The sequence below is a fragment of the Idiotropiscis lumnitzeri genome, chromosome 6 (assembly GCF_059441095.1).
Source record: "Idiotropiscis lumnitzeri isolate Australia: NSW breed Sydney's pygmy pipehorse chromosome 6, RoL_Ilum_1.0, whole genome shotgun sequence".
NCBI lineage: Eukaryota > Metazoa > Chordata > Actinopteri > Syngnathiformes > Syngnathidae > Idiotropiscis > Idiotropiscis lumnitzeri.
The window spans coordinates 3,056,913-3,081,680 of record NC_142396.1 but is presented as its reverse complement, the minus strand read 5'-3'; the positions used below and the strand labels follow the sequence as shown (position 1 = coordinate 3,081,680).

The following is a 24,768-nucleotide window of genomic DNA, read 5'->3' as shown; positions in this document are numbered from 1 at the left end:
GTACAGACGTTTTCCCGAACGTGATGAATACGTGAAATTAATAATCGAGATTGCAATGATTGCAAATTATTCTCGATTGTCATTTTGTGCATAATCATCATCAATTGCTCGGATGATGACGGTGGCCAAACGTTTCTGTGTTGATGTGTTCCTTGGGGCGATTTGCTATCCCGCCGTCCGCCTCACCCACCGGCACATCATGGCGCCATCCGTCCGACCACCCCTGTCGGCCGTTTCGCCGTGTTTCCTGTCGTCCCGACACCCATCCCGCCATTCGTCCATCTCGCCGCCGCCCCGGGCCTGAATGATGTTGTCGCAGTGGAGATTTGTTTAAGGATGAAGAGGGTGCGGGATTTAGGGGGATTTGGGGGAGGGGGGGGGTGTCGAGGGGCGGCGGTCTCGGCTGAGGTAGAACAGGGGCGTCTTGGAAAAGAGATTTTCACGCGAGGGGGGTGAGGGGGGGGGGGTCATTTAAGCATGACGGCAGCACCATTTGTCCCGAGGACGCCGTCACTTGGAAAAAAAAACGCAAGCATTGAAACGGCGGGAGGAGGCGGAGTTGCTTCGGGTTAAAGGCCCCAACACGCATCATATTCATTCGTGTTTTTTATTATTTTTTTTTTTATTCGTTTGACTGACAGCTTTTGCTCACTTCATGTCCAAAAAGTTGAACTTGACCGGGCGATTACAATAGCAACTCCATAACAACCTAATTATTTCATTGTCTCCATTCCTTATGACTTTTTTTTTTTTTTGCGGTTTTCCTCTTTCAGCGGCGGTTTTTGCTGTTGATTGTCCTGTCAAAGGTTTCCCGTTGCAGTGCGTTAAGTTTTACGTTTTTCATCAGAACAAATGAATGGTTTGTGAAAATAGATTAAAACATGATACAATTGGCAAAACAAAGGCAAACAAGTCCTTGTGCTTCAGGTCACGAGCCTTTTTGTGCATTCGAAACCAAAGTGACGAGCTATGTGATACTCGACGATAGCGTCGAATAATTCTAATCATGAGACTAGGAAGAAGAAGAACCGGGGTCGTATTTTGTTGGACTGGCACACGTGCGCTCAGTGCAAAGACGGGGCGCAACTTTGATTTTGTGCCAGCGCAAGTCGAGTCTTGAGTGTTCGGGGCCGTGTTGCGCCTCTCTTCGGGTGTTTTGATGCACGCCGTTGCCTCGCCTTCGACGCATTTGACAATTTGGTAAGAGAAAGTAGTCTGCGCTCGGCATAAAAACGGATGCGCTGGATGAACTTTTTGGAGTGAAACTCCCGCAAAATGGGAAAAGACGCAAAGGTGGTATCGTAATCAAAAAAAAAAAAATTTAAATTCAAGGCGTCGTTCTATTGTTGGAACTTGTGTCACTGTCGCAATGTCAGAAAATGTTCGATGCAGTTTTTCAGATGATTTATTTGCGATGTTCTCGTGGGTTCTCGACGGGCTCAACGTGTACGAGAGGACAGCGGTGACTTGCCAGCCTCGTATTAGCCCAGCGCTTCTCAAATAGTGGGGCGGGGCTCCGTGGGGGGGTGCGGGGCGATGCGGAGGGAGGGGCACAAGGGACCCCGGAGAACATGCTTTTCTTCTGCCGTACTCCAATAAAGTGTAATTGCACCTCCAGTCCAGTAGTTGGCGGTGGCGCTCTCCTTGCCAGCCAGTATTAACTCCACTTTTGTCGGTTTGTTTTGCAACGAAAATGTGATTATTTATAATTGCTGCGGAGAGTGTGTGGTGGAGTGGGGGCGCAAATTGCTTACTTCTTGCTTGGGGTGGCGTAACAGAAAATAATTGAGGAGCACTTTATAAGACAATGCTAACTTCGTGTTAAGATAAAACAAGGCTGAGGCGCTAAATTTGAAATAATGTCGCAACACGGCGACGCCGACGCCAACACCGAGCAACCCGTCGCGTCATCGTTCCGCACGGATCTCCCTCTCTCTCTTCTTCGTCCGCTTCTTTCCTTCTTACATTAGAAATACTTCAAGGAAATGGATTCGTGACAGAATTCTTAATATTCAGTGAATGATAATATCGTGTGAACGGAAGGTTTGACATAACTATTCCAGTTGTGCGTCTTTTCCAAATCCCGCGAGAGTTTTGGTCACTTCCGTCACCTCAACACTTCCGTTGTGTTTTGGCTTTCGCCATTTCTTGATAGCTCATCACGATAAAACATGAACCGCATTAAGTGACATAATCTTAAAACGTGAAAATTCATCACGTTGAAATGTGAAACTCATCACGGATGACATTATCACGACAAATGTCTCGTGCGAAATGTATCATGCAATAAGGTGAACGTTCAATTATCTGGCGTGACAGCATCACATTTCCGTATGAAAGGAAAATAAACGGGAGAGCTCAAAAGGAATTTCCTCACGTCATTTGAAGACGAATGTTTGTGAAAGGCAACTTTTGGGCCCTTTCTCATTTCTTCTCTTCTCTTCGCTTCTTTTCTGGCCGCTCCTCTTAAACTCTCGTTTTCTTTCCTCCTTTCACGCCGCCTTCGTCTTCTCCTTCCGCCGCGGCGTTGTCCCGCCTCGCGCATTCATCCGTCCGCTCGCCCCCTTCATGTTTTTAATCCTCGTTTGTCTCCCGTGTGAGCGCCGAGAGCTGTGGAGAGCTTTTTTGCTTGGCCCAGCAGCGTCTCGTCTTTGCTGGTGTCCCTCTTGGCACTCGGCCACCATCGCCCTCCAGTTCCTCACTAGATGCTGTAATTGATGATGGGGGAGCGGAGGGGGGGGCATTTCATGAGGTGTGTGTGTAGCCTTGTGAGTAAGTGGAGCTTCTCAAACTGCTGAGGATCCGCAAAATAATTAGCATTACATTTTACAGTGGTGCTTTTAAAGCAGCGCCAAGGAGAGCGCCACCGCCAACTACTGGAGTGGAGGTGCAATTACACTTTATTGTATTCTGGCGGGGAAAAAAAGCATGTTCCCCAGGCCACCGCACTCGATATTGTGCAGTACAATTTGTCATAAAAACATATTGTCATAAGAAAGGTAGAATGTAAAGAATTGAAATTGTTTTTTTGCCACATATTCTTTGCGTTCACGCCAATGGAGATTGTTTTTGCACCTTCTGGTCGGCGCCACCGTTTGTGCTCAAATATCAGTTACTGAAGGGGTTGTGACAACGGATGCAATTTGCGAGCCCGACTTTGGCATATTGCATCGGCATATCGTGCTAAGCTCGGAAACACAAAGGCAACGTTGGGTTTTTCTTTGAATTTGAAACCGCAACATGTGCTTGTCTTTGTTTTCTGTTTTGTATGAATTGAAGTTCACTTCACAGGGGATTGAACCGAGTTAGGATGGGATGTTTCTATCGGGAAAAAGAGAAAACAAATCGACTCGGCATTGAATTCCAAAATTTGACAACTTCTGTTCGAAAGATTATGGGCTCTATTTTTAATGACAGGTGCAAATCCGTTGCAGCGGGCGACATAAATCAGCGTGGAGGTGTGTTAGACTGGCGCATGCGTGCGTGTGTGTGTGTTGGGGGGGGCTTAGTTTGAACAAATGAAGCCCCCCGCAGAGAATCTGGTGGAGAGTCATTGGAATTGTTGTCCACTTTTCTTCCTCTCAAGTGAGCGGTTGCTCGTCCATTCAAGGGGACCGGGCGGGATGCCCCAAAGGTTGATTGTAACGACTCCACAGAAAGAAAGAAAGAAAAAGGGGCTGCGGACGAGTGGAGGCGCTGGTGGCAGGCGGACAAGACCGGGCCACACAAAAGCGGCCGGCGACATTTATGTTTTCCACTCCAGCCGCCGCGGTGATCCACTTCTGCGGGAGGCAACGCCACACAAACACCAGCGACTCATCAACAACTATTTGGGTCGCATTAGGAGGCGGCGCGGCGCGCTAGTGGTCAGCACATCTGCATCACAGCTCGGAGGTTCCAGCTTTGAATCCGGGAATCGTCTGCCAAAATTGCTTCGCAGAACTTCGGAGTGTTCCACAGTTGCGAGCAAGTCAAGGTCCCTCCGAGCATGCTGGGAACGCTGTCGCCAGTCAAAGTGAAAGTCACTTCCTGTCCTAACAGGAAAAGCAGACCTGATTGAAGTCGTCACAAAGCGACGCTTGCATTTGGCGTTTGTCGCTCGGACCAATCACTTCCACATGTGCAAGATATTCCGTTTTTTGGGTTTTTTTTCTCCAATACCAATTCTTTGTGTTTACTTTCGTCACGTCACAGGTGAAACCTTTTGGTGGGAAAAATTGGCGCAGGTCACAAAAAAAAAAAAAAAAAAAAAAAAAAAAACGAAAAAAAACATTGAGAGACTAACTGGAGAGCGATTTTACAACCCAACACTCTTTTGTTCTTTATACCTGATTGAAACTCATTCGGAAACCAATTTGAATTCAGTCTAAATCTGACCCACACTTATTCATGTCTCAAGCTAAACCTGATTGAAACTGATTTCAAACGCAGTCAAAACCCAAATTGAAACAAATCTGTTGAAACCTGATCTGAACTCATTTGAATCTCCATCTCAACGGGAAACCAGGTTTAAACTCATTCAAATGTTTAAAACTAAACTTTGGAAACTCAATCCACACCTGATATAAATTCAATGTAACACGCTGTAAACTCATTTGAAACCGAGTCCAAACCTGATTTAAAGTGCAGTCTACAAGAAAGCAGATCCAAACTCATTTCAAATGTGGCGTGAATCTAATCTAAAGTTTTATTTTAATCCTGATTGAATAAAAACAACAAAGAATGGAAATTCCATCAACTTGCCTTCCTCCTGGAATTTCTTGTGGCACGTCGCAAATTTCTTTCCAGTGGCTGCATTTGATGCAATTTCCTGGAAAAGGAATGCTCTGCTTTGAGCATTTTTCAGCAGATTCAATTTTCTTTCTGGGGAGGACAAAAGGGGAAAGTGAAACATTAAAACGGAAGGTTAACATGAAACTTGCTTATTGCTTGTGCGGCTCGTTTGTTTTTCTCAAATGCAAGTTTGAACAAATCGATGCTATTATACGTAGAATGACATTTTGGGGAACGCAAATATTGTGCACTTTATTATTTCATTCATTCATATGTGCAGCGTATGCATTTGCAAATAACAGAGACCTTTGCTTTAAGCCTGCTAGCTTAATGCTAACAAATAATGATTGACATGCTAACAAAACGAGAATCAATGTTGCCGTACTCGAACATGCAGACCCACAATAAGGCATTACACTCAGGCTTATCTTCTTTATCCTCTGCAAAGAACTCGACTAAAGTTGTGAGAGCCGCAGTGAATTCAGTAAATTGTTTCCCAATCGAAAAACACCCTTGTAGTCATTTAAATGGCAATTTTTATAGAAGCAAGTTGAATTTTGACAGCACGTGCTTGATGCAATCAAAAACGACGGCAAAGTCACAATATTATCCAAAAAGTGCAATAGAAAATAGCTTGTTTTTCCCTTTGTCTGCAAACAAAACATCACCAGTGTCCCTGCTAGGGGCAATTAGTCTTCATCTTGGACTTGAAACATTATTTTAAATCCTTTTAAAGTGTACGACCTCCTCAGCCCCCCAAAAATGGGGAAAAAAAAAAAAAAAAGACGGCGTGTTTTCGTTGCAATGGTGACGAGAAGGTCGGCGTTCATTAACGAGGGAGCGCAAGTGTGTCAAGGTTAAAGTAGGACAAAAGCGGCAAATCCATAATTTGCTCCCCGCTGCTCGTTTCAATTAGGTCGCCTCTTAAAATAGTGCCACCGCCCCAAGGCGCCGTCGCTAAATGTTGCCCGGCGACGTCATCAAGGAAAGCCATCAGCAGCTCCCCGAGCCGGTTTGGTTCCGAATCTCTCAAGTCAGCTTTATCTTCAGATGCGCTTTTCAGTGAGCGGCAGCAACGTTGGACTGACACCGGGCGAGACGGCCCAGTGTTTGATTGACGAGAAAAGGGGCGTGTCACAATTGGCTCTCTCTCTTTACTCCCTTCCTTCCTTCCGCTCTACCTTATTTCATCTATCCTTGCCGACATCCCCTTCCTTCTTTCCTTCTGGACCGACTTGATCCCGGTTTTCGGTTTTGAAACGCAGCGTGTGACATAACGGATGATTGGCGAGAAAGAACCTACGCGCCGCAACAATTTCGTGTCGCAGACGCGCTGGGTAGCACGACGCGCCGGTCACGTGATCTCGCGGCAGAAGCTTAAACTGCCATCCCACCTTCCTTACATCCTTCCGTCCGACTGTGCATCCTGTACTGAACTCATTTACGACCATTGACGGCTAAAGACACTACTCTGCTGGTAGTGAATGAGTTTAAGCCGTTGTTTTGCCTCTCCTTCTTTGTTTATAGCATCTTGTGTTCCATCAACTTACATTCCTTCCTTCCATCCTTCCTCATTGACATCCTCTCTTTATTCTCTTCTCTTCCATCCGACACCCATCTTTCCTTCCTTCCTTCCATCTGTCCTACTCTCCTACATCTATGCTTCCTTCCATGCATCCTACTTTCCTTCTGAGAGAAGGGAGGCTCCCGTCTCCATTTCCTTCCTTCCTTCCTTCTGTCTTTCCATCCCATGACCTTCCTCCCTGCGATCTTTCCTTCCTTCTGTCCCACCTTGTTTTCATCCATCCAGTCAGTTGGCAACCAGCAGAATGAGGGGCGTGTCCATTTTTGATTGACAGCTCCTGAGGGCCGTTTTCTTGGGATGTCTTGACCATTTTTTCATCCATCTTTACTCGCACCTTCTTTTCATCCTTCCTTTCGTCCGACAGTTATTCCTCCTTTCCTTCCTTCCTTTTCTTTTCCATCCATCCTCACTGACCTCCTCCCTTCCTTTTCTCTTTCCTTACATCCTTCCTACAATCCTACCTTCCGACCTTAAGGTGACCTAACATGCCCATGTTTTTTTCCCCGTCACGGCGCTTCCAGATTGAAAGGTAAACGTCCTGCGCAGTGAAGGCGCCGAGCATTTTGGGGACGAACGGCCCAGAGACGGCCGGGCGCAAATGTTTGCTCGGCTCGGTTTGACTGCGAACGACCACTCAAGTCGTCAAGTAGGCGAGTGCAACGTAAACACGCCGGGGGTCACGTGATCAAGTATGCGGAGGGCTGCAAACTGACGCCATCGGCTCACAGTCAACCGTGCCGAGTCCAACTTTTGTCCAGCCAAGGAAACACGTTTACGAGAGGAAAATCCCCATGGCACACCAAAGAAAAAAAAAAATGTCACCGGAAAAGGATTGTAAAATGATGATGTTAAATAATTGGTTCATAATTTGCAACGGCATAAATTCCTTCGCGGAGTAACGATGGCGATGTCCAGTAAAGGTGATGAAGCTCCACAAACGAGTAAATCCGTTGAGCGCCTCTTGTTTTTTTTTTCCCTCTGAACGTCAAAGACATTCCTGTGAAATCCTCCTCAGGCGCCCTTTTAGGGGGGGGCCGCAACGGCGGTCTTCATGTCCATTTATAGAGAAGAGCCGATCGAGGCCGTCTGATCGATGGGTGGCAGCTTTACGATTTTGACGCTCGTCTGGCGGACTTTTGAACGTCTGGCAGCGGCGCGATGAGCCAAGCTTTGATTTGCCGTGCGAGGTCATCGCGTTGTGTACAAAAAGCTGCAGCGGTGAATCACGAGCTGGCACATGTTTGGATGGCAGAGGGTGGGTTTTTTTTTGTTTTGGCTCCAGGAGAAGTTGTAGATGATGCGGACGTGACTGACTGTTTACGGGTTAAATATTGATCAGAGATGCCTAAGGCGGGAAACCAGCAGCGTTTGTAACCACCACCGCCACATTTTGGGTGTTCAGACTGTGTCTACTTTCTTTAGGCCATAACCAAGGTTGTGGGGGGTAACGTGGTGTCGGTGGGGAACATGCTGAATGAAGAGAGTGAAAGAGTCCAATGGATTCCACCGAGTCTGGGCCTGTGAACTTGACAGCGTGAGTGCGGCCGGCCCGTGGAGGTCCCGCCGCCGCCCCCCGCCGGCTCTCGCTGAATAAGAGGATTAGCCCACTCCCAGGCCACGTCGCCTTGGACCCCCCCCCCCCCCCCAACCCCGATCCTAATGTTGTTAGCGTGGCATGGGGTCCGCAAAGCCCAGAGAGATCTTGGGCCAAGTCCTATCGCATATCCGTAATACTCGCGGTACCCTGGCCCCCATTGGTTCCAAATCAAGTTTACTGTCAAGCTAAACATAAGAACTAAAAGAATTTCAAGCAAGCACGCATAGGCTTCGCTACCTGAAAGCTGACAAAGAATGGGAAACGCATCGGCTAACAATTCGCAACTTGTTTGGTTCGTGGCAGCGATGTTAGCCTTTAAGCAAAGAATATCGGAAGACAAACGTTGCTATTTTGAGGTGTTGGATGCATTTGTAAGATTTCAATTCAAGCAAAAATTATGTCGTGGTTTTTCAATGTGATTTCTACAATCTTGGTCTTGTCATAGTCTCGGCTGGTCTCAGTCTTGCCCCAGTCTCGACTCCAAAAAGTCCTTTTCTCATCTTGGTCCCGGTGAGTTCTGGTCTCGGTCACGTCTTGGTCTTGGATCGCATTGGTGTTGAGCCTATCGGTTCCATCTCTGCTAACCGGAGAGCAAATTCAGGAGCGGAAGAGTCTGAATGTTTTCCATGTGGGAGCCGGGGGAGGAAGCAGACAACTTGGAGTCGACTGAAAGCTTCGGCGGGACAGCGGCTCGCAATCATCATCAAATAAAAGAGTCGTGGCGGCCTTTGATGTGTCAGCGCAGCCGACATTGTGGACAGTGGTCATGTAAATACGAGAAGAGCGGCAAAGCCGAGCGTTCTCATCTTTTACAAGGCCAGTCCGCTCTTCCAGAGACCACCTCGTGCCGGGGTGATTCCGCTAACAAAGTCACGAGTAATGTCGGGATCAGATTACGACATTTTAACACCGTGAGTGGCGCCATCTATTATGTTGAACCATTTTCTAGGAAACTCAGTGCAGTGTGGCATCATCTACAGTCAACAAGTTGGCCTGGAATGGCAAAATCAAAAGTCGACATTTGATGAGTAGTTGGTGGGATTGTCTTCAAACGGCCTGATTCGGGTCAAACGTTTTTGTAGTCGTTGAAAGCCATTTGTGCATGATCAGAATTCTTTTCCCATTGATGTTACTTGACCCAAAAAAGGCTCAGGCGTGCCTTCAAATCCGTCCACAAGCGTGCCGTATACAACTCCGATGTTGTGAGTTAAACCATCAGAAGCTTCCCAAGACGTCACATCTGGACGTGACTTTCATCACGTGAAGGCAGAGTACAAGTAAACTTTAGAATTTGAAGAAAGATTGTCTTGAAAAAATAACCATGAAAAATCCTTCTCTTTCTTCAGACATTCATCATTTTGGTCATCTACATGGACCTAAAACAGGACATTTAAGTCTGGAGTGTAATGGTGACTTGAGTTCAAACTATTTGCTTTCCTATGTTTCTATTCCAGTCTGTCAAAATGTCTTGAGGTGAAAAACGGTCTGAGAAACAAAAACATTTACACCATGTGTTTTTATATACACTTTATATACTCTATTCAGTATTATTTCCATTGCACTAAATATTCTCTTATTTATCTAATTGATATATTTATCTGAAGTATTGTTGTATTGCACTGGAGAGGGGAGCCCTCTAATCTCATTGCACACTTGAGTACAATGACAATAAAGGGATTTCTGATTCTGATTCTGAATCAAGCGGTGCAAAGCAAATTGTTAGAAAAAATATTTTTAAAAATCTACGTTCCTACCCTCACCTATGGTCACGAGCTGTGGGTCGCGACCGAAAGAACAAGATCTCGGATACAATGAGTTTCCTCCGCAGGGTGTCTGGGCTCTCCCTTCGAGATAGGGTGAGAAGCTCGGCCATCCGGGAGGGACTCAGTGTCGAGCCGCTGCTCCTCCACGTAGAGAGGAGCCAGATGAGGTGGCTCGGGCATCTGTTTAGGATGCCTCCTGGACGCCTCCCAGGGGAGGGAGGTGTTCTGGGCATGTCCCACCGGCAGGAGGCCCAGAGGACGACCCAGGACACGCTGGAGAGACTACGTCTCCCGGCTGGCCTGGGAACGCCTGGGCATCCCTTCGGCAGAGTTGGAAGATGTGGCTGGGGAGCGGGAAGTCTGGGCTTCCTTGCTGAAGCTGCTGCCCCCGCGACCCGACCTCGGATAAGCGGCAGATAATGGATGGATGGATATTTAAAAAAACATTTTTTTTGAGAAAAATAGCAAGAACCGTGACACTGAATCACAAATCGCAGTACAATCGATAATCGTGATTATAAAAATCTAAATGTTTTGTGATTTGAATCGAATTGGGAAGTAAGTGACTCGTCCGACACCTCGTATCGATGCGTCGCTGAGTCCGAAACATCATAAATGACGTACTTGCCATTTTGTTGGGATGCAAAGCGACGATATAGGGCTCATCTCATTTGTCTGTTGACACGCTAGCACCTCCCACCAAAAAGAGGCCGGAGGACGAAGAAATGTTTTGGGGTCATGAGACAATCGCTCCTCGATGTTGTCTTTCGATGGAGACGTCTCCTAAAGACGATGTCACGTCATTGATGTTTGTCCCAAACGACAACTTGCAAGTTGCGTTCAATGTTTTGCGAAGCGAGCAGCCAGGAACGTTGACATGAAGAGACTTGAGATGAACCCGTACTATATGCCGGCATTGAATCCAAAAATCGTTAAAACACGGCCAACTAGTGGCCTGGCATGCACGGGACAGCCGTTGGAGTGGCTCGTTGCCATGGAAACAAAAACAAGCAGCGGCTGTTGAATAAGGCCATCAAAGCGCGGTGGCTTAAAAAAAACACCTCCCGGTACACTTCCTGAATCAAGCGGTGCACGGGTCGCCATTGGGTCAGCGCCCGTGTGCAGACTGTCAACGACATCATCCCGGATTACGACGCTATCATCCCAAAAGTGGACGCGGCGGGACGTCTCATCTCCTCCTTTCCTGCAGACTCAGCCTGCCGGCAGATTAACGCCACTGACTTGCAAACGGACGGAAACATACAGCCTGGACGTCTGGCGCGTCTGTGTGTGTGTGTGCGTGTGTGAGTGTGTGTGTGTGCGCCTCATGCTATCCAGTTTACACCCCCCTTGTTGAGCAAAGTGAGAAGGGAAAAGTATTCTATACTCGAGTAAACATACAATTACTTGTATAAAAGACCAATTTGGTCATAGCATTCATTCAAATACGCATAAATTAATAAATTCATACATGATATGAATATGATAAAAACAGTAACATTTTACGAGTATTTTTTTTGCTTTAACGGTATTTTGGTAACTTTTAGGAAGCATTTCAGGAGTTTTAAGTGTACTTACGTAATGTTTTGAGTGTGTAGTTATTTTTTAAGAAGCCGGCTTTGTCTACATTTAAGAGAATTCGCGTTACTTTTGGGGTCACTTCCAAAGAAATAGTCGTCTGGGTTCTGGGGAGGATTTTGTCATTTTAAGGGTACTTGGGTAATTGTTGGTGAGAGTGTTCCATTCGATTCATAAATGAAATCATTTGTGAGACAAAAGTACGTAGGTAACGTTTCGGGAGCATTTTGTATTTGGGTAACCGTTTCAGTACATTTGTGAGTATTTAGCTAACTTCGAGGGGCTATTTTGAAGATTTACATGTTGGTCATTCTGTTGACGTCCCGATTACGTTTTGGAGGTGGCGCTTAGTGTCAAACGTTTGAGAAGCACGTCACCAAATGCTGGCATGCCCAATTTCAAAATGGTCTCATAAGGCTGCGTGTGTGACTTTGCATTTGTGTCTTGCAGTCGGAGGCTACACATACAGGAATCAACGCAAGTTCACCGAGGACATCGACTGGTCCTACGCCGGTAAGTCGACCTCTGGACAAACCTCAACGTGACTCGTGCCAAATTTATTTCCTTTGGACTTTTGCTTTTTTAATGGAGCGAAGTAACCCTCCTGCATTTGGATGTTTCTCAGTCATTTCATGTTGAGGCGGGGTGGGCGTGCGGTAACTTTCTGTTGATGTGACCCCAATCCATCTTAAGGTAAAACCTGGTTCTCGGTCTCCCGCGGGATCCGCAATTTCTTCAAGTGTTTGACCCTGCCGCAGAATTTACGGGCATGTCGTCAGGTTTCTTCGGCTTTATGTGCCGTCTGTCTGTCCAACCCGTCGCCGTCTTTACGGCCTTCGTGGCTGCTCGCGTTTATTGCGTGTTTGAAAGTCTTGGATCTCATTTGCACGTTGGTTTTCCCAAAGTCTCTTCCTTGTCATCAGTTTTTAATGATTTATGTAGCAAACGTGGAAACCAAAAGAAGCTCCGGGTTATCGAGATTTAAAATCAAAGATGTTTGGCGAATGACGTGTGAAAGCATTATTTTTTTGTGTCGTGCTTTGTTACAGCTGGAGTTGTCGTGAAAGCACTTGAGAAATAAAGCTGACTCCAGTTAAGTGGTCGCAAAAGCGGCTCAGTGAGGCCATTAGATCCGGTCAATTAGCTTCTCTTTGTTTACAGCCACGTTGTTGATGAAAGTTGTCATTTTTTTTTTTTTTTGGACAACTTCATTGTAATAACTGGAGAAAATGTTTTAATAACCCAGTGCTTCTCAAATAGAGAATTTTTCCGCCGTACTTCTATAAAGTGTAATTGCTCATCCACTCCAGTAGTTGGCAGTGGCGCTCTCCTTGCCCATTGTGCACAGCGAGTATTAACTCGACCCTGTAGGTTTGTTTCGCAACGAAATTGCAATGAAAATGATTTACAGTTGCGACAGAGAGTGGGTGGTGGGGGGGGGGCCACGAACTGTTTTCTTCTTGCTTGGGGAGGCGCATAACAGAAAATAATTGAGAAGCATTGTAATAACCCAACCAGATTTTCAAGGTACACAAACGCAGAGCAGGTTGGTTTCAACACTTGCAGACTTTCTGTTCAAGCTCCGAGTCCTCCGTTGATGGAGAGCAGATGTTGAAAGAAACTCGGCCTCCTTGCTGCATGTGTTCTGCTAATTGGCTCAAGCTGCATCTGGTCCAAGTTACTAATGACTGTGTGGGGCACCCCGTGTGTGTGTGTGTGTGTGTGTGTGTGTGTGTGCGCCATTGACCAGCTAAACAACTCTCCCCCTGACCTGCTGGCGCAACCAATGAAAATGGGGCCACGGGGTCACGTGAAGGCCGAAGCACCTGCTTACGAAAATAATTAGCACCACCGCCGCCAACATCGGGAACATCTGGCCCATCTGCCGCTTGAAGGACTTGAGCTCACAAAATACACACACTCGTCACTTGGAATGCGTGCGCAAGTCCAAAGCTGCCATCAGGCATCATGACGGAAACGGTGTCTTGTGGTTTTACAAACAAGTGCACCCCTCTCACTGGAAATTAAAAATAAATGCTCTAAACTTGTTTCAAACTGTTGATGAATGATTCCACCAGGAACATTGAACCAGAACAACTGGGCCAAGAAGTTTCCGTCGTGCAGCAATGCCAAGCAGTCGCCCATCGACGTGGAGGAGAACCTGGCTCAGGTCAAGTTGCAGTACCAGAAGTTGCAACTGGACGGCTGGGAGAACTTAGCGGGCCAGCGCACCACCATCAAGAATGACGGCAAGACAGGTAACCATTTCAGCCGCTGCAAATCAACAACCAGATCAATGAACTATGTGCATCGGTACCAAGGAGCAAGTCCAAAAGCAAAAAAAAAAAATGGAGGTTTCTCAGTACCTGCTACGAGTTTTGAATGGATATCCTCCTGGCAAACGACACTGGCGACGATGTGGGTCTCGTCTGGTAACGCTCTACAGTGGTTTAGATCCTATCCAGAATTCGCTGACGACTTTTCCCCTCCTCGTTAAGCAGTTAACCTATGTTCATTTCGCCGGCACTGAGGCTAATGGGAAACAACTGTGATCTAACGACTGCAGGCGTTAGCTTAGCATTCACTGTTCCGGAGCGAAATGCAATCCGATGTGATTTTGGTGTTTGCTTCGTTTAGCCTTCACTGCCAAGTACAAAACTGTAGCCGAATGGGAAAAGAAGAAATAATTTGGCGGTTAGCTTAGCTTAGCATTATTCACTCACAAGTTGACAGAATAGACTAAGTTTCTCGGCGCTCACCTGCCTCAAACCGCCGTCACTGTGCCGTTTTACAGAAAGAACACTTTTTTTTTCCCAGAGGGTGTGACACAAGATCTCTGAATCTAATCATTTCATGTTTAGGGCATGTAAAAGTCAACTTTTCAAAGATTTTCCTTCCTTCTCATGTTTCGCTTCAACTGTTGTTTTGATGCCATCTTTTGTTTGAGGATCCAGTTTCGGGTCCATTGAGCGGACTGAGCAGCTTTTGAGGGAGGTTTCTCTTGAAGTGGCGTGAAACACGAGAACGCTTGACTGTTCAGCAAAGGTGCCGAAATGACCTCTCCCGGCTCGTCGATCTTGTCGTGTTAACGATGGCGGACGACGGTGCTTTGAATGCATTTTTGATGCCCCGCTTGCTCGCTCTAAGCCTCGATACGACAAAGAGAGAGAGATGCCGATGTTTGCGTCTCTTGGCGCAGGACAAAGAAAGTTGTCAACGCAACTCAATAAGCTTCACGTTGAGTCAATATTTGCTTTGAACACGCAGAGGACAAACAAGAAGACAAAATGGCTCCGAAAAGGGATGTTCAGTATCAGCAACAGGCCCGCCCGTCTAGGAATGGGCAATACCGGTGAAAAAAAAAAAATACCTGGCCCCCCCTGAAATTTAGAAATGTTTGGACCACAGTCAGCAGCAACAACTGCTCGTAAACTTCGTGTAAATCGTCTTTAACGATTTGCACGCGTTGTGTACAGTGGCGTTGGACGTGGACGGCGACTTCTACGTTAGCGGCGGCGGCCTGGGTTCAAAGTTCAAGGCGGGGCGCATCACCTTCCACTGGGGGCGCTGCAACGCTTCCTCCGAAGGCTCCGAGCACAGCCTGGACGGCGTCAAATACCCCCTGGAGGTGAGACGAGGGAACTGCGAGGACGACGCTGATAACACTCATGAGTCCTTTTTTTTTTCTTTTCTTTTTTTTCTTGCCTTTCAGATGCAGATTTACTGTTTTGAGCCGCAGCGCTTCGACTCTTTCCACCAAACTGTCAAGGCTGGAGGACGGATCACAGCCTTGGCTGTGCTCTTTGAGGTCTGTGCGTGTGCCGATTAGAATACTCGGAGATTCTTCATGATGCTTTATTTTGATTTCATTTTGGACTTTTTTTTTTTAATTCAGTTTGTTTTAATTTGAGTTTGTGAGTTTTATTTTTTCCAAAATTCTTCATTTTAGTTGAACTTTAATTAGTTTTAGTTTTTTTTTTTTTTTTTAAATATATGGAATATTTGATGAATGAAAGATTTAAAAAAAAAGGTCGCGAAGTATTGTGTAATAAAAGTAAACTATATTTCTAAAAAAACTGCCCTTCCATCTACTGTACAGATGTACTAAAATTTTAAATGAAATGAACCTGAACGCTCATCTCTAATAGTCTTGGACAAAAACAAAGGACATTAGTTTTAAGAGTTTTTAAGCATTTTTGTTGTATTTATGAAAGGTTTTTTTAGTTTGAGTTGGTTTTTGTTTAGTATAATAACCTGGGTGCACATGAGTGAGAGAGAGTATCTAGAAAATATGCGTGCGTGTGTTTTGAGAGATCACTTTCCCCGTCTGTGTGTTGAGCACAATGGCCGCCATTGGCATGCAAATGAGCATCTGCGCACGCTCACCCGAATAATGTGCACACGGGGAAAGCCGTTTGTGTGCGAGAGTGTCAACTTTGAGCTTTGGCTCATGTTGGGCGCATCGTCGGGTTTCTCGGCGGTCATTATTAGGACAAAGAGCGCTAACAAGCTCCGTTTGCGCTCAGAAAGTTGGAAGACATTATCGTGATGGATTGACTCCAAAGTTTCCACACACCAGCGAATTATCGTGTTTGTGACCCGGACAAAACCACTTTGGACGAAAGTAGCAAATTAGCATCAAGCCAATTTGTCAAATATCTTCAAAAATACTTCCAAGGCAGTCTGCCTCTTTGTGATTGTGACACACATAAACAATAAGTCACTGTACTTCCTCAAAGTGCGCACCGATTCACACCGAGAGCGCCTGAGGCTCAAAAGTGGTTCAGCAAAGTTGCTAATCCTGCAGCACTTTGAGCAAGTGGCTTCGTCTTCATATGAGGAGGAGGAGACGCGTCAAGACTTGCGCTCGTTGTTGCCTTTTTCGAGCTTGTGCACTTGATCTGAGTTTGGGCAGATTGCAGTGAGTCACAAGCAAGCACCCGGCTGGCGTCAATCGACGTCTGCTTGTGTTCAACTTGCTTTGTGTTCACTCTGACTGACTGTTGTTGTTAAGTGCGTTGGCGTGGCCCGGGGCCGCCTGGGCGCGCTTCGACCAGCAGGCGCCATGTCGGAACATCAGAGTGTACAACACAAGTAGCAGCCAAGACAACAGCAACAACCACAACGAAAAAAACTAAAACAAAAAAAAAAACAGTTTTATTCATATTTTTTTTAACCAAGGCAAACATTGCCACTGGCAAGCCGGTTGTATCTAGGGTGTGTTCAAGATGGCAGGCACGTTGGAATCCTCAACCTCAAAAATGAAAAACATGAACTTTCATGGTTCAAATAAAAGAACAAGGCAAGTTCAAAGCAGAAGCGGAGAGTTTCTCCATGAAATAAATGAAGCAGAACCTCCAGAAACCAAGCTAGAACCTCCATTATTCATATGGAAACTCCGGTCAAAACAGAAACTATATGAACCATAATAGAACCGCTACGATCCAAACAGAATCGCCGTGCTGAAAAGTGGAACCTCTCTGAATCGAAACAGAACCTCAATGAACGGAAACGTTATGGTCAAAACGAAACATCTATGGAACCAATAAAAAAGCAAATCAAAACATCTACATACCAAAAATAGAACTCCTTAAACCAGATAGAACATCTTCAATCAAAATAAGGAACCTCTATGACTAAAATAGTTTGAAGTGGAACCTTTACAAACCGAATAAAAACCTCGATGAACTGAACCAGAACATCTTCCAATAAAAACAGAAGTGCTCCAAATCCAAATAGGAACCCCACGATTCAAATAGAACCTTTGTGGACAAAGCAGAACAACTATGACTCCAAGAGGGCCATTCTAAACTGAAACGCAAATTCCAACCTCCATACATCAAGGCAGAACCTCTAGCAAGCAAAACAGAACCATTGTACAACCTCTAGGACTAAAATATGCGGTAAAAGCAGAACCACCGTGGCCCAACCAAAATAGAGCCTTTATTATCCAAAATGAAACCTCGATGACCCACCACAGAACATCTATGACCCAAATAGAACCTCTGCCATTCAAATAGAATCTCTTTTGTCGACGCAGAAATCCTGTGAACCAAAATTTTAACACCCACAAAGCAAAACAGAACCTCTACGGTTCAATCAAAACCTCCAAGACCCAAACTGAACCACCAGGACCAGCAACAGAAACTGCCGCTGTTTGTCTTCCCTTGCCTCTCGTCCGTAGTCAGACGGAATAAATTCACCGTTTCCAGCAACGTGCATAGAAAAAAATGGATGAATGCCAGCTTGGTAGCATTGATCCGAACATTTTTGATCATTTGTTGCCAGGCAAACTTGGAGGAGGACAACGCCAACTTTGCCGTCATCATCGACGCCATCAACAGCGTCAGCAGATATGGTACCAGTACCACAGCTTGCCTTCAATAGCAATCCGGCCCCCAACGAAATCTTCTCGTCACTTCTGCTAAAAATCCAAATGTTGTTGTGCAGGAAAGAGCGCCAAGGTGGCGCCCTTCACACCGCGGACGCTCCTGCCCAACTTGACAGACAAGTACTTCATCTACAACGGCTCGCTGACCACGCCGCCCTGCAGCGAGACGGTGGAGTGGATCGTCTTCAAGAACACCGTCTCCATCTCGACGGAGCAGGTGACAGGCGCCATGCTAAGCTAACTAGCGACGCATGCTAAAGCCTCCAAGAGCTGAGCTTAGGATGTGTGTGGCGCCGGGAGGCCTCGGAGTGCGTCAACACGTGCTTTGTGGCGTGCGCAGCCCTTTAAGGACTTTCTGACATGTACAGAAATGTCTGTAAACAACTTTTTAATGCCACTCAGAGGAGGAGAAGAGTGTTTTGTAACAGTCCTCTGGATCGCCAACGCCAAGAGGACTGAGTGAATACCGGGGACATGACTAAAGTGGACATTTAAACTAAAGGGTTCTTGGAGGGGCGTGGGGGAGGGGGAGGGGCTCCCAAAACATTTGTAAAGGAACTAAACTCCCCACAATCTGCATTCATGGTTCTTGACTTCTGCTCCGAAAGATCGTCATCCGGCATGTCTCGGCTGGTCGGCATTCCGGCTCGGGGCGAACTGCCGGGATGCTAAACAATTACCTCTGACATCGTCTCCACTGGGATGTTGCAAAAGCAAACAGCCGTCCAACGTTTGACTGGTCGCTTACTGAGGAAAATGACAAACATGGCGGCGATTCTTAGCTGGTGGTTGTGTGAAAATGTGAGCGACCGCGACCACTCAAGTCCGCTGATCAAGTCCACGGGTTGTCGTTGTCGGCGTCTAGTTGGAGGTGTTCTGCGAGGTGATGACCATGCAGCAGGCGGGTTACGTGATGCTGATGGACTACCTGCAGAACAACTACAGAGAGCAGCAGCGCAACTTCATGGGTCAGGTCTTCTCCTCCTACACCGGCACCGAGGAGCTCCTCACACCAGGTACGCCCTCAACCAATCCGCTCTCCCCAACACCCCAGCTATGATCCAAATGCTACCTCTAGGAACTACATCAGAACCTTTATGAACCAAACAGAACATTAAAAAAAAAAAATGACTCAATGCCCAAAGTAGGGCCTCCATCACCTGTGATACAAACAGAACCCACTATGACCTAAACAGAACCGGTTATTGACCAATCAAAATCTCTATGAACCCAAACATGACCTTGTTGGACCAAAACAAAATCCATCCTTAATAATCGAAAAAGAAGCATAATAAATCAAATACGCCGAAAGAACAGAACACAAACAATTCCCATTGTGCCAAAACAGAACCTCCGTAATAAAAGCAGAACCTCTACGAAACAAATACAGATTGTCCATGATCAAAATAGAACCTCTATTATTCAAACAGAACATGTGTTGGATAGAACCTCTATGACCCAAGTAGAAGCTCCCTTGATCCTGACATGAATTCTATGAATCCAAATAGAATCTAGGAACCAAAACAGAACCTCTATGACCCAAGTAGAACCTCCTTGAAAGTAATGACCCAAAAAAGGACATACTGTATATGAACTAAACAGAACAGCCACGAGAGGAGTAGAACCTCCATGATTCAAAATACAACTTTCTAGAACCGACCAGGACATGCATGACTAAGACAGATTCTCAATAGAACCAAAATAGAACCTCCACAACCCAAACCGATTCTCTAAATCAGGGGTCTCAAACTAAATTTACCTGGGGGCCACTAGAGGCAGACTCTGGGTGAGGCTGGGCCGCATCAGGTTTTCCGCGAGAAAAAAATGTAATCTTCTCAAATGTCTTTATTTTTATTTTTTAACACAAAATAAGATTTAAAAATAAATAAGGAATTAAGCAAAAAATTAATCAGGAATAAATAATAATAATGAGTCAAATGTCTGTATTAACAGTTCTTTAATCTTCTTCTGAACATGAATTGTCTTGAACATGAGTGGAACATTGAACATGAACTGATCTTCTGAACATGGCTTCTCATGCCTACATCTTGCTGCTAGAGACCTGGCAGCGCTTCCTCTCGCATAGCTGAGCCACAAACAAAAGTAAATAATAAAAACTCAGTTTATATTTCGATAAAGTTTTCAACAAGCCTGCTCACTAAATAAAACCCGGAAGTTATTTTCAGGCGCCGCAAAATCCGAACATTCATCAATCAAACCCCTACTAAAACATCGAAAAAAAATTACAATCCTACCTTCGTTTTAAAGCTGAAGATGTGGTAGGTTCGTTCAGCTCCGCACAAAGCACTGTAAAGTGCCAGTCATATCAAATTTGCGGGTTGCACGAACATTAAACTTTCATAATAAGGCGGGGGCCGCAAACTATCATCCCGCGGGCCGCAAATGGCCCACGGGCCGCGAGTTTGAGACCCCTGCTCTAGATAGACCCCACTAAAACCTGTCATGACCCAAACTTCAGAACGTCTCTGGGCCAAAACAGACTCTCGGCAACTTTGCAAAAACAGAACCTGCCATGACCCAAATGGAAACCCGCTGACCCAAATGGAGTCCCAAAGGCAGCGGAAGGAAGCAAAAAGTTGCGTGACACAACATCGACGTTTCCTGCTGGTTCGGCTCGATGGTTCCTAATTAACCAAATTGATCCACATGACACACAAACAAACGCATGATCGATGCCATGAGCGCCACCCGTGGCCGAGTGAGTCAAGTGGTGGGAAGTAACCGAGTACAAGTACTTAGTTACTGCGGCAGGCTCCATTTTTTTTTTTCAGCCACCTTTGTCGATATGTATACTTGAGAATTTCTTTTTCTGATGACTTTTCACGTTCACTCGCCAACTTTGAAAAAAGAAATGATCACATTCTGCTTCTTACTTTCTGAGTGCTGGCGAGGTTGATTTGAAAACAAACAACAAAATGGGACTTTGTAATGTAGGCCTGGAAACAATATCGTGATGCAAGTATGTCATATCGGTCGATAACGATTAATATCAAATTATTACTAATTTTTCTCTTGAAAATAAAAAAAAGGAAAAAGGGATGAATTTAGATTTTTTTTTTTAATTGTAGCATTTAACCTACAAAAAAAAAATGTGAGCCTCAGGTTAGGGTTAGGGTTAGGGTTAGGGTTTGATGACGAATTGGGCCGTGATTGGTCGAATCTGCTCCGTAATTTTTTGGGGAGGGGATCGATAATTCATCCATACCATTTTCTATTGATATCAATAACATAACTATCACGATACATATCAACATCGAATTATCGGCACAGCCTTGTTGGAATGTAACTTTTTTGTTTCATCGCAAGCATTAGAAAGGAAAATCATTTTGTCTGCACAGATTTTGGTTCTTGTATCATTTTTATTTTTTGCATTTGCACATTTCAATGTTTTTTTTCCCTCACGCATCTGCACTTCAACTTAAGTATATTTTGTGAGTACTGCTGGTCCTTATTTCTAATACAGCATTACAAGAGTACACAATCAACCTTTGTGTCACCCTGCCCTCTAGTGGTTGGATGTGGACGTGCATGTAACAAACACAATTCAGAGTATCCAAAAAAGTGTACTCAAGTAAGAGTTTCTACCCACTTGTACAAATGTGGTAATTGATGGCTGATCCCGGTGCTTCCATCAGTGTGCAGCTCGGAGCCGGAGAACATCGAGGTGACGGGCTACAACCTGAGCAGTCTGCTGGTGACGTGGGAGCGGCCGCGGGCCGTCTACGACTCCGCCATCGAGAGGTACTTGGTGAGCTACAAGATGGCCGACGCGGAGGACGCCACACCCTCGGAGTATCTGACTGATGGAGACCAGGACGTGGTGAGGTCCACGTGGCGGCCTGACATCCTGATTTAAAAAAAAAAAATAAACAAATAAGACAGAAATGGCGATCTCAGTTAACACAATCTCGGGATCGTCAAAGCTGCGTTTTTTTTTGTTTTAAAGGGCTTTGCACGGTGCCAAGCTATCTTGCATGCGCAGCAGCAGCAGCAACAAGCTGATCTTTGTTGTGTTGACAAAGAAGAAAGTAGTTTTTAAAAACTTGGGAAAGAACTGCCCCCCCCCCACACACACACACGCAAAACCTCTTTAGTGTTCTTGCATTTTTACAGTAATTCCTTTTAGTCTTTTTATTTGGTAGAATAGCATTTTGTCATGCTTGAAAATGTCATGTGCTTTGCAAAGAAAATCACAAATGAAATAGTTATCGCAATGTCTGTCAGAAAAAAAAAAAAAAAAGATCTCCGTCAAATTTTTTTCCTCAAATGGTTCAGCCCTTGTGGTGGGATTGACGGGATTTTGCTTGCCACCAGGGTGCCATCCTCGATGAGCTGCTGGCCAACTGCAGCTACGTGGTCCAGGTGGTGGCCGTGTGCGCCAACGGCCTTTACGGACGCGTCAGCGACTCCCTGACGTTCGCCGTGCCCGTCGACGGCACCGGTAAGCGTCAGCTCGCCATTGTCGCGCTCGCCACATGACATTTATGAAACGGACGCGCTCATGACTGCTGGTGCAGAGTCGAGGACTGAAAGTCACGCTACGCTTACATGATTTCATATGGAACACAGAGTGCTGCCTTGACTTACGAGTTGCATTTGTTCTGCAACCGAGCTTGTAGCTTAATTTACGTGTATATCAAATCTACAGCCAGCGTGTTTTTCAATTCGAAAGGATCCGATCTAAACATCTCAATTACAATAAAAAGGTAGAATCCAAATGGACTTTTATTCAGAATCATAGGGGCGGTATATTAAGCTGCAGGGAGCTTTAAAAAAAAAAAAAAAAAAAAGAGCACTGAAGCTCATAGTTGAATGAGTTTAGCTATTTGTTACTGGCTAACATGAGTAGCAAACAAACACCTTTGCATTATTCCAAAATTCCAGACCACTTTGTAAACATTTTCAAGACACAAACGTCAAGTTAAATCAAATGGCCACGATAACTTAGAAATGAGCTGCGCAAACCTTTTTTAGGATTCCTGATGATGTCCTCGGCCCAGGCAGTGCGTTTGATAGTTTGAAGCCTCCGGTGAAATCTTTCCACGCCGATCCGTACACTTCTGCACACAACAGCTAAAGCATGTTGATTTCGTTTGAAACAATTAAAAAATGATAACAAGTCCACACGACAAAAAAAAAAATCTCAAAACATAAAATCGTTGTCAGGAAAAAAAAAAAAAAAACGCTTTTATAACTCGTAAGTCAAGGTCGCCATGTTGTCCTTCAACGCTCCTGGTCATTCATCATACGTGATTGTTTTTCTCTCTTCATCCCTCAGCCCCACTTTCATTCTCAATGTGGACATTTTTTCTTTCCACGCTCGTCTTCTTTTATCTTCACAACTCGCTTACTTGTTCTTCTTCATCATATTCCTTCAAGACGCTTGTTGTTGTTCCCGTGTCGCCATCCTTTGTGCTTGTGCTGCTCACAGTAAGAAGAGCCGTGTTAGCGTTTAGCTTCGCGTGGAACACACATTTTGTATGACACGTTGAATTAAAAACTGTTGAAGGCACTTTGTGGAACATTCATTTCATACCGCTCGCTGACCAACAAGGGGCAGCAAATTGTACACAAACATTTACATCCAAATCAAATAAAAATTTTATTTATTATCCAGAAATCTAACACTAATTACACTTTTTTTTGTGTTAAGGACCCCCTTATCATCATGACATACACACACACACAAAAAACAATTATCAAAGAGGCATTCCCCCCCAATGTAAACATTGTGGTGAAAATTTGTCGTAGTGGTCTAACAAACTTGTGCAGAAAAAAAAAAACATGAATTTTTTATGATGAAAATTCGTTTTGTTTGTTTATTTTGTCAAGAAAAAGTTGGAGTCTTTACAAGAACAACAACAACAAGGTTTTTTTCTCAGTTTCAAAAGTAGTGATAAGTCTGATTATCGCAAGATAATATGGTAATATGTGGGGGGGGGGAAAGATTTACCAGATAATCACATCTGAATTAAGTTTAATGGTTTATTGTGTTTTGATTATCATTCTTATTATTATTCACACCCAATTCCAATCATGTAGCTTAATACTTAAAAAAAAAAATCATACAACAAATTATTTTTGGGCATTTCAAGCTATGGCTCCCTCAGAGCTGACATGCATTTCATTTTTTTTTAAATATCCCAAATCATCATGACTCAATTAATGATAAACGTATAAAACCTTACTTCATGCTTCACAAAGCAGTTTCAGCCGTGACATGCAAGAGGTAAGAAGCAAGCTCCGCCCCCGTCTGCCCGCCGTGTGCCTCCGCCGCATTTGCAGAAAATGTCGTTTTCGCCTCCGTGGTGGCAGGCGGGCGGAGTTCAAACGAGAGCGCCGACTGTCGAGGAGGAGCAAGCAGAAAACGATTTACTGCAAATGCGTTTTGGTTTTCTTACCCGTGCTTGGGAAATCCTGGCATGATGATGTTTCTTTGAGCTTTTTCAGCATGGAAATGTCAAAACTTTCCTTCTTCACTTTCCCGCTGTCACTTGATTCGTTTACAGTCATTCACGTTGAAGTTGAAAAGGATCGTCAGACAAATTCCGCTGACTTTTTTTTGCCTCTTTGTGCTTGTCAAGCTGCAAAAGTTGAGGGAAGGCAACTGGGCTTTTGTCGTTTGTTGGGAACGCTTCCTCAATGAATGTCTCTGGTGGGTGCTCACGTGAACTTGGCAAAATGGAGACCTGTCAAATTGTCTTGGCTTCACGCTGAAGCCTGTTCAGCAGCCAACGGGAGTCCAGTTGCGATCGCGCAATTTTTGCAGACGACTTTTTAGCGTTCGCCCTTTCTTCTCCGAAATGTTCTCATCTGTGTGTCCTTCCCACCTCGCTTGTGTTTGGACAAATACAAATTCCATTTAAACTGAATACATGCGTCCGTGTATTTTGTTTTGTTTTGTTTCAACTCATTTGACAATAAAGGGATTTCTGATTCAGATTTTGTCCCACTTTGTGTTCTTCTTGCAGGAAATAGCCTGATCCCAGATTCAACCGAATTTGATTATGAGGTAAGAAAAGTTTGCTTCCTCTGTTTTGTATCTCACCTTCACATGAAT

At 45.0% G+C, this 24,768-nt stretch overlaps 1 protein-coding gene and 1 long non-coding RNA gene across 2 annotated transcripts in view; one reads left to right on the top strand and one right to left on the bottom strand.

Moving 5' to 3' along the window:
* LOC148334546 (receptor-type tyrosine-protein phosphatase zeta-like) overlaps window positions 1-24,768 on the top strand; it is a 52,800-nt gene that overhangs the window by 13,160 nt on the left and 14,872 nt on the right. Inside the window, exons 2-11 of the mRNA XM_088297817.1 lie at window positions 11,747-11,809; window positions 13,375-13,554; window positions 14,773-14,924; window positions 15,009-15,104; window positions 17,585-17,654; window positions 17,747-17,904; window positions 18,553-18,703; window positions 21,344-21,528; window positions 22,023-22,149; window positions 24,680-24,720. Of these exons, the coding sequence (XP_088153943.1) occupies window positions 11,747-11,809; window positions 13,375-13,554; window positions 14,773-14,924; window positions 15,009-15,104; window positions 17,585-17,654; window positions 17,747-17,904; window positions 18,553-18,703; window positions 21,344-21,528; window positions 22,023-22,149; window positions 24,680-24,720 (1,223 nt within the window). The remainder of the gene's footprint in view (window positions 1-11,746; window positions 11,810-13,374; window positions 13,555-14,772; window positions 14,925-15,008; window positions 15,105-17,584; window positions 17,655-17,746; window positions 17,905-18,552; window positions 18,704-21,343; window positions 21,529-22,022; window positions 22,150-24,679; window positions 24,721-24,768) is intronic.
* The window catches only part of LOC148334545 (uncharacterized), a 35,624-nt gene continuing 15,599 nt past the window's right edge, over window positions 4,744-24,768 (bottom strand). Inside the window, exons 3-7 of the long non-coding RNA XR_015844016.1 lie at window positions 23,897-24,051; window positions 23,060-23,129; window positions 22,674-22,768; window positions 21,298-21,555; window positions 4,744-4,863 (exon numbers count right to left, since the gene is read on the bottom strand). This is a non-coding gene — a long non-coding RNA (uncharacterized LOC148334545). The remainder of the gene's footprint in view (window positions 4,864-21,297; window positions 21,556-22,673; window positions 22,769-23,059; window positions 23,130-23,896; window positions 24,052-24,768) is intronic.